The sequence below is a fragment of the Clytia hemisphaerica genome, unplaced genomic scaffold, assembly GCF_902728285.1.
Source record: "Clytia hemisphaerica strain Z4C2 unplaced genomic scaffold, Clytia hemisphaerica genome assembly, whole genome shotgun sequence".
NCBI lineage: Eukaryota > Metazoa > Cnidaria > Hydrozoa > Leptothecata > Clytiidae > Clytia > Clytia hemisphaerica.
Window position 1 is genome coordinate 1,057,498 of NW_027103598.1, and position 9,647 is coordinate 1,067,144.

The 9,647-nt window shown below is 36.1% G+C and overlaps 1 protein-coding gene across 1 annotated transcript; it reads right to left on the reverse strand.

The window, feature by feature from the left end:
• Positions 1-189: 189 nt before the first annotated feature.
• Positions 190-2,456, reverse strand: LOC136801939 (potassium voltage-gated channel subfamily A member 2-like). The gene has a single exon (XM_067058635.1). It carries the CDS (start codon positions 2,192-2,194, stop codon positions 827-829), a length of 1,368 nt encoding a protein of 455 aa, XP_066914736.1. The 5' UTR covers positions 2,195-2,456; the 3' UTR covers positions 190-826.
• Between the last annotated feature and the right edge of the window lie 7,191 nt (positions 2,457-9,647).

Here is a 9,647-nt window from a genome sequence, read left to right on the forward strand (position 1 = left end):
CTTTTAGCTAAGACGACAACCAATGTTTTTAGTTCGAAATTCGAATTATGGAGGTTCAAATAAGAGAGGTTTGACTGTATTAATTTTGCTCAAAAACTCTGTGAAATCAAATGATATGAGATGATATGACGTGAAATGATGTCCTTCAATACAAAAACATTAGCCACAAATACTCATGATGGTAGATATGAATTTTAATAAGTAACAAAAATTTAATTAAATCCCGTTCAAATTTTGATAAGTATTAATCCTATTTTCAGGTGCTTGCTGTTTTGCACACATGGATTGATGTTTTGTTTTCTCCCAATAAAAAGTAAGTAATCACTTGTCTTTGTAATGCTGGAAAAAAGTCGTATGTAATAACCCAGTGACAACAGCAGTCTATGCTGACTCATTAGGCTTATATTTGAAAGCATTTTTCATCTACATAGTTAACAAATATATTCTTCTCGTTTGAATATTTAAATAAAACAGCCGTAATGACGGCTGCAAACTTCTGTAATTGTCATTTTTGAATAGCGAACCATTACGCGAACGTCTTTATCGTGGTCAGCCTTTCTTAATATATATAACATAAAATTTAAAAAGAGTATATCCTAGTAAGTGCGAGCGCAAACGTAAATCAAATCAGGAAATCAAACCGGAAAGATCGGGAATCGAACCCGAAAGATCGGGAAATCGAACCCGACTATCACCATTAATCGGATTTACGCACAATTACATATGAAAAACACTGATTTTAAGAAACTCCTTTAACCGGAGTTTAATTAGAAATTATACTTCATGTGTACAAAAATATTTCTTTAAATCAATCCCCTTGCTTAAGCTAAAGCACATAACTAGATGATGTCCCTGCTAGCCTCCGAACAGGCACTGCTAAACTATAGTTTCCGTCCTCCGGATGCAGATCGATATCAGACGTGCTGGAATCTGAATCCGCACTCAATCGACTCATACGACTACTGACAGCTGGAGAAAGTGTCAAATTCTTTTTACGGAAATAGAAAGTTTCAGGCGAAGAGATGGTAGCTTCTGAAAATCCTTTTAATATTTTGGCTTTATGTTTCGCTTCTTGCTCTAACCTGTTTTTCTCTTTTTCTTGTCCGTAAAATAATGAGAAGTACATCAGATAAATGGGTAAGAAGAGGTGAAAGAGTACCACAGTTCCCATGAAGATACCGACAGCTCCGGATAATTTACCCAGTGTAGTTTTCGGAACGACATCACCATAACCGACAGTTGTCATGGAGATGACGGCAAACCACATTGTCTCCGGAATACTTTCGAAGCCTTTACCGTCAATGACATCTGATTCTGCGACGTAAACGAACGTCGATACAAAGACGATGGTGATCATGAAGAGGATTGTTAAAGAAAACATTTGCCGACGACACGATAATATAGCTTGCGCAAGAATCTTTAAACCCGAGTTGTATCGGGACAGTTTGATGATACGTAGAATCTGTAGTAAGCGTAAGATCCGTAAATTAGATATTTGACTGTAAAACGAGTAGAATAATGCGATGAAGAATGGTACAATGGAGAATAAATCGATGATACCGAGGAATGTTACTGCGAAACGTATTCGATTCGGTGAGCTCCATAAACGTAATAGATATTCGATCGCAAAGAAAGTGATGTATAAACATTCCCCTATGAACCATGTTGATTTACGTTCATGAGGGGAATGAGGACGTCCTCGGTGCCATTCAGTTTCCCAACAAAACATGGCTACTGAGATTAAAATGATAGCAAAGGAGATGTATGCACCATACATCCCAATTTTGGAACGATGTGGATGTTCTAAAATGTCCCATAATTTATCACGAAATGTCATCTCATTAACATCGATTTTTTTCTTGTTCGATTTGATCAAACCAAAGAATTGTAAAGTCTGTTTGAATTCAACATCACTGGAGAAAGTTGGCTTGGAAAGTATGCCACTGGATTGGTAAAAAAACAACACAGCTTCGAATAGTTCTGGTTTGATATCAAAATAATATGCTTTCAACTGAGTGCTGTAGTAATAAGATCGTGCTACCGGATCACCTAGTAAAGTGTTCGGGAACTGTTGTAACGTGCCTTCGTATGTCTCATATTTAGATCCTTGAACGTTGATGAAAACTTTTTGTTTGGTTTTGATGATGTGTGCTTGTTGCATTGCCTTACGGTGAAGGCTGATTTGTCGCTGCATCTTGTAGCGGTTGAAGTCTGCGTACGTCTAAAACATCAGGAAACTTGTAAATTCCAGTGTACAAACTTCTCCCGTCTCAGACGGATTTCCGTGTAAATAAAGAGGTATATTCTGTCTCAAAATTTTGTATAATTCACCGAAATTTCAAGATTATGTACTAAATCGCTATTTAAAATCCATTTCCAGTCTCCGTCGAAAAAAAACTTGGTTTGACCACAGTTCATTCGATACAGTAAACTATTTCCGTGCTCGTCAAACTAAATGTTTTCAATAATTTTGGATTTTCCGAATATCATCTCATTTTTTAAAACCAATTCTTTCATTTATTATGCAAGCTAGCTGGTTGGAAAAGTTACATATTTTACGATTTAGTGAATACTGAATAAATCTCCTACTTGACTTTTTGCATAACAATTTATTAATAATTTATTTTCAGATGTCGAGAATAAAAATGTGAATGAATAGGCTGAATAGTAGTGTTGTGCTGAATATGATGTTGGCTTCTGGTCTGTTTTAGCACAATGGGGTGTCACCACATGTTGTACAACTTGAAAAACCTTTTTCCTCTTCTTCTTCGTTTGTTATTGTTTGTGTTTACGTACAGCATATCCAGAATCCACTCCACCGTGAAGGGGGGGGGGGGGCGGGGCCATGGCCCCTACGTTTTTGCAAAGTAAAAATTTTTGGTTGTGCCTCCTTAGACTCTATATTCATTTGCCCCCCACTTTCAATTGCATAGCGTTGGCCCCTATATCTGTATGGTTCACCTTAGTCATTGAAAAGTGACCCGACGGGCCTAACTGGAAAATTGGCAAAAATTTCGTAACCTATGGAAGAAATACCTTCTCGACTTCGATTTCATCCCCATTCAAAATTCATTGTTTAAAAAATACACTGCACTGGATTTTTTAACCTTGGAACAATAGAATTTTTATCCTCATTGAGATTTCGATTTAAATTTGTATCCCCTCTGAAGGAAAAAGTTTCATCGGGGCTGGGAGACGGGTGTTTAGTTGTAAAGATTTGTTTAAACCTCCGATTTACCCTCGATCCCTGATATCAACTTACTTAAAAAAGTCTGCCCCCTCCCCATCAATATTCAGCTCTAACTTTTGAACCTTACAAAAATCAACTTACTTTTTCCGAAGCTGTCGCCACAGGTAAACTTGAAGAGTTTTTGTTGTTACAGAAGCTTTCGGTATTTATATATTATTCTAAATGTTATAACTAGTAAATGGGACATAAGTCAAACAAACAAAAATTGTTAGGAAAAAAATTATTATTTCATATTCAAGTTTATATTGTTGTAAAGATTGTTGTTGGTGATGATTTCATTGTTGTGATCGTTGTTATTGTAACAACAAATTTGTACGGTTCACCCCTGTTTTTGGAAAGACTGGGACACCTAGGCAAACGTAAGGTACAGGTGCACCCTTTAAAATCCTGCTAAGGATTGTTGAATTCATGAAAAATAATTTCAGTACCCCTAAGCATTACAAAAAAGGGAGAAAATCCAGATTTTTGTCTTTAAAATGGCAAAATTGCGAAAAGATTTACCAAAAAGGGTTCCTAAATTCCCAAAGTTTCGGCTTTTTCTCTCGACTTTTAACCAAAGAATTTCCAATTCTCGAAAATTGGACAACCAGCTGTTATCCGGCAAACCTAGTAAACCCTTCCTGGGATAGTAATAGATCTTTCAGATCACCGCCAAAATATATGCGCAAGTTATTGCTATAAAATTTACATTATTGTTTTGTTGTTGTCAAATTAAGCAAATGTTTGGCATTTTCATATTTCATCTTCAATCACTTGTGTTGTTTCTTATTCCTCAAATTATTCGATAAACCACCTTGGAGAAGGAACCTGATATCGCTTTTCTGTGTTATGCAATTAAATATGAGTTTTTAAAAAAAAAGCACATTTACTGACACTTCCAACCGCGAAAATGATATTAAACTGAATTGACGCGTTGCTATAGTTCTTCCCCACCCCTTTTTTTCTTTTATAATGGTTGCAACATTTTTCCTATTATTGCAACATTTTTGTATTATTTTCTTCCTTCCTATATAGTAGCAAGTTTATGTATTTGCACTTTCGAGGACAGTAGAGTGACTGAAGCGATTTGGATTAACCTGCAGTTCTGACCCGCAAAATTGAGGACGGTAAACGACATGCTGATTTATCGTTGCCCTCAACTGGTCAGGATCTAGTCAAATTAGAACCTTACCGTCTCCGTCGCAGAAAAACGCACATACATAAACTCGGTAGTGTTGGCTCCTTGGATGTTCTGTGAAGTTTTGAATGTATAGCTTTCATAGAAGGAAAAGTTTATGCTCCCTAAAAAGATTTTTTTGTCGAATTCGCGAAAGTAAATGTCGTAAATTTCGAGTTTTTTCGACCTCGAGAAAGTTTCCGCTCGTGAAAGTTTGTAAGCCATCTGGTAGAATTGTTCAACTTTTAGAGCTAGAACGGATCAAACTATAATAAAAACAGATCATTGCTTTCCAGTTAGACAAACACGGTAGTAACAGAACAGATCATAAATGTTTCGAAAATATGCAAGAACAAATCAAAAAGTTTGTACCTAGTACTTAGGCAAAATTGGTGCCGGGTATGCGCGAGCCATACGGGTCCCCTTTTCACACTCTCGAAAGTCCCTCAAAGGGGTACAAAATCAATCCATCACCAAGCAATTTAGTCTCTGTAAGGGTTCCAAAATTACAAAAATAAAACAGCTCCCTCATAGGGTCATAGACATTTGGACTACAAATTTTGGGGAAATAGTCTCTCCAAGGGTGGCGAAAACGAACGTGAAAAAATGGATAATACTTACGTTTTCTAAGTTTTCGAGATAGCAAAACTTTCAGACCATGGTTCTGACCTTTTTCTTAATCAGCATAAAATTTCTGATCGATTGGTACATAATATGCAGGGTTTTAAGCTGAAAAAATATTTTTCTTAGGCTAGCAGAGCCTAAGAGCCCATGTGACGAAAGAAAATTTTGAATCCGCCATTATGGATTCCGAAATTCACGTAGAAAAAAAAACTTTTCCTGAATTTTATTATTTGAACGGTAGACAAGACCCTCCGAAAATTTCAAGTAAATTAAGTAAGCCAATCAAATGTTACAGCCACGCAAATCTGGAACCAAAAGTAATCATTTCAAAAAATCGAAATCGAAAGTGCTTCATATCTCCAGATAACGAAATTTTCAGACCATGATTCTTACATTTTTCTTAATCAGCATAAAATTTGTGATCGATTGGTATATAATTTGTCTATGTTTAAAGTCAAAAAAAATTTCAAGCAAGAGGGCTAAAAAGGGTTGAAAATCTAAAATCCGCCATTATGGAAATTTGTGCCTGATCCAAATAACGCCACACACGTTTTCTGACTCTTCAAGGAATATACTTTCATGATCAAAAGAAAAAATGACTATACGCCGATGTGCATACGAGACCTAACTCAGCCCCTAGAGTACTTCATTCTCTTGAAATTCCAGTATTCCAAAACTTTCAACTAAAAAAAATGCATAAAAATCGACTTTCGTCTTTTTTTATTATTTTCACTTTTTTTTCACTTTTTTTCAGAACCACAAGTGAAAAAAAAGCAGCGAAAAATGATTGACAAGTCTAAAAAATGATTGACAGGTGCAGGTTTGCTCGCGCGGGTTAAAAATTCTCGTGAGCAATCTCGTTATTTATCAGAATGTTCTCTAAGGGTTGATTTTCAAACTTTGGCTCGGACATACCTGTCATTTGGCAAAACTAAAATATCCCGGGGTTATTTCCTCAAATATCTGCCAACTGGAGTCATTTCAAATGCTCGGACAGTTCATATAATTTTGTGAATTATCTGTTCTTGTCTTCTGGTAGGTTTTCAACTGTCAGAACAGATGCTTTATTTCCAGCTAGACAATGAACTCTCGGTAACAACAGCCAATTTCCCGGTGAGAAAAAAATTCTATGCAAGAGCAGATGAGTCGGCAGTTTTTCGGTATTTTTACCCACCTTAAAAGTGAATTATCTCTGTGATCTAGACGCCGAAACCATACCATTTCTGGATACTACTAAATTATCAAAGGAAAATGTACGTACGCAGAGCAATTTTTTTTAATAGCCCTTTCTTGCTTGTTTTTTTTTTGTCGAATTTTGCGCTTCTTATACGCATCATGGAAAAGAAAAAGTTTCTTAATAAACATTGAGATTCATGTATGAAATAAAGGTCCGAACCAAACGATTTGAATTCGAAATTTTCTTCAACCGAGGGGGGGGGGGGGTGAATAAAAAAGTACGTACTTACCAGGAGGAGGTATAGCTATTTGCGTACGTTTGCGTACATGGGGGGGAAGGGGGTATTCGATTTTCGACATTTTAGTGCGTACTACGTACTACCTTATCGGGAAAACTTCGTCGGGGAAAAGTGACGAAATTTTGGCCAAGTGACGAATATTTTTTCAAAGAAAGAAAATTTTCCCCGGCCTTAATGCGTTTACCAACTACAAGCAAGTGACGAATATTTTTCCCCGACGAAAATTTTCTCCGACGAAGTTTTCCCCGATAAGGTATGTGGACGGCCCCGTACTCGAAAACTGCAGACGATTTGAGAGGTGAATTTCTACACCCTATTGAGAGCATATTTGCCCTGATCGAAGGGGTGCCCTACGAAGTAACACAATTCGCTACCTCGGCAGCTGGCCTAAAAAGCGGGTTCCTTTGAAGATATGAACGTATTTGGCGCGCTGCATGTATATTCATCTTAATTTCATTTGTTCTAAAGCATAAACATTTGGAGCAGTACGGCACGCTATTTTGGATCTTATTCGAACTAGAGGGGAATAAAAGGTGTTTTAACGAGGTTGAATCAATGAAGTATAAGTCTGAAGGGCTAGAAGCGAATCTTTAACATTTCTCAGGCAAGAAAAATGGAAGCCTTAAAATATGCACCGTATTTTTAGTGACGGATTAAATCTAGAGATTCCTTACCGTGAAAATCACAGGCCAAAAATCATATATTGACCTGTGCCGACCAATCCATTCTATTCAGCACGCAATCAACGCAGAGAAAAGTAACCATGACGACAATCCAAGATCTTGGATTAAGTTCAAAGTTTATATTTTTATTCCCATATTTGCTCTTCATCTTTGATTCTTTCTACAGTGATTGGATTGACACATGTGCGATAAAATTTATATTATTGGTCTTCAGAGGTTGATATATTTTTTGAAAACTCAACCTCTGATACTCAGGGTAGCGATTCCTTTGTTTTCGTGGGATATTTTTTTTCAAAATTTTGCGGTAAATTTTAAATCCTACCGAGGAGATTCACTTCTAGCCCTCGGGGCTTCTTCATTGGACTTAATAATATTTGTGATAAAAGGCAGAATGAGGTTTTGTCCGTGTTAACGCTCAAGAATGTTTTACACCAGATTGCGAGCGCCAATGGAATTGTTTCAGTTTTCTTTTCCTTTGCTCAAAAAAGTTCGATAGCAGCGCGCGCAAGTGGAGACCGGCCTTCACGTTCATTCAACGTTCATTCAACGTTAGATGGAAGGAAATAACTTTTTGTTTAAACTGGGCCTTCTGAACTTCATGATTGAGGACTATCCCATATAAACCATTTATTAGATTATTCCCCTCAAAAATATCTTTCCAACGATGTCGCTTTGTATTTATTCTGCATCAGTAGATTCTTGTAATTTCATTGGCCTAAGACGTCAAGTGGATGTGGGGAATATACCCAACCTGCTCTCCTCGTGTTCGATTTCGAACAAAAGAAGCCGTTGCAATTCATCGAACGAGATTTCCAATATTTCATTCAATATTCGAATGTTTTGTTTCAGAAATCGTTAGAATGATGTTTGTGTCAACAGTTCAAAATGCAGAAAACCTTTAAAAAGTATGTAATGTTGATTTTTGTTTTTCTTCTTTCTTGCGTTTACATAGAATTGGACAGAATTAGATTGCTTTTTGTTTAGTTACTATAAAATGTAACTTTCATTATTGGTTTACTACTTTGCAGCTCTTTGAACTAAGTTAGAGTACTGAGATTAGAGACTTTCGTATAAAATTCTTGTAAACGGCCGCCACCGGTTTTCACTGGCCCATATACTACTGAAGTCTGTACAGATATAATTGGCAGTGGAAACAAGAATGCCTGTAACTTTTGATAGTAAAATATAATTATGGAAATTTTTTTTGCTTGTTTTAGAGAATCAAAAGCGCTATATTTAAATGTATATTTGGTTGAAAAATTCGCGATTTTTAGCGGTTAAATTTGCGATTGAAAAAATTGAGCTTTTTTTCTACTTTTGCTATAACGTTCATTTTAACACCAGTGGAAGTCGGTAGTTCAGGTTAAGAAGTTTGTTAAACTTAAATTTCAAGGCAAACAGAAAAGTCCTTCGGAAGATATGGGACCCGAAATACCCCTTGGTAGCACTTTTCTGTGAAATATCAAATCTCCAACTTATTACTAAAAACGGGGGTTATGTTATCTTTTTTGAACAGTGAATTTTTTTCTTAAGAACATCCCAAATTTTTTGAAGCATTTGGGAGTTCCTATTTTTTTTAGTTTTAAGCCTAACAATGTTTTTAACATGTTCTTATTTTCACTACAGTATTTTTGGGGTGTTCTTGAGTCAACAAAGCTATCAAATGTTCTTAACTTGTATTTTGTATTCAAAAGCCTTATGTTCTTAAATTCAAATACACTTTTTTTATAAGAACAGCTTTATAAGAAAAATGAGGCTCAAAATCTTAAGCAAAATAACTCGGAAAAAATAACTCGGGAAAAGAGGGGGGTTTCACTTTTACGGTACGACGGTATTGGGCCTTTTTACCATCGGTAAATCGGTATTACGAAAAAAAAACGACGGGATTACGGTATTTCATTTTCTACCGGTATCGGTAAATTGCCTGTTTTTTTGTCGGTATTTCGATATTTTTATCAATAAAAAACGGTATTTCGGTATAAAACTATTTACCTTTTAGTTTCTTCACGAGTTTCATGCAGAAAATTGTTCAAAAAAGATAAGTCTATTCCACCATTTAACCAGTAAAATTTTCTTGCTCGCTTCGCTCGCACAATCTTGGATGTCCTATTGACTTATTGTCATGGTGAGGTTATTCAAAATAAGCAAAACTTTACGGTATCTACCCAAACAAATATTTTCGTTATTTTTCTGCGGGCGCATTTTTTTAATGACAACTTTTGTGATGCAAATACTGCATCCAACGAATGAGTCTAGATAAAATTTTCTCCGTCAGCACTAAATGATATGGTCGTCTCTCCGTATTCACTTATATTGCTACAGCACCTGACCCCGAGAATGCAGTAAACCCCGAGAATGTAGGTTTCTCATTTTTTAGCGTTGTAGCGCTAACGATAGTTCAACTTCATAAAAAGTTCAGAGCAAAAAGTATCAGAGCCTGCTGTTACATATTACTTATT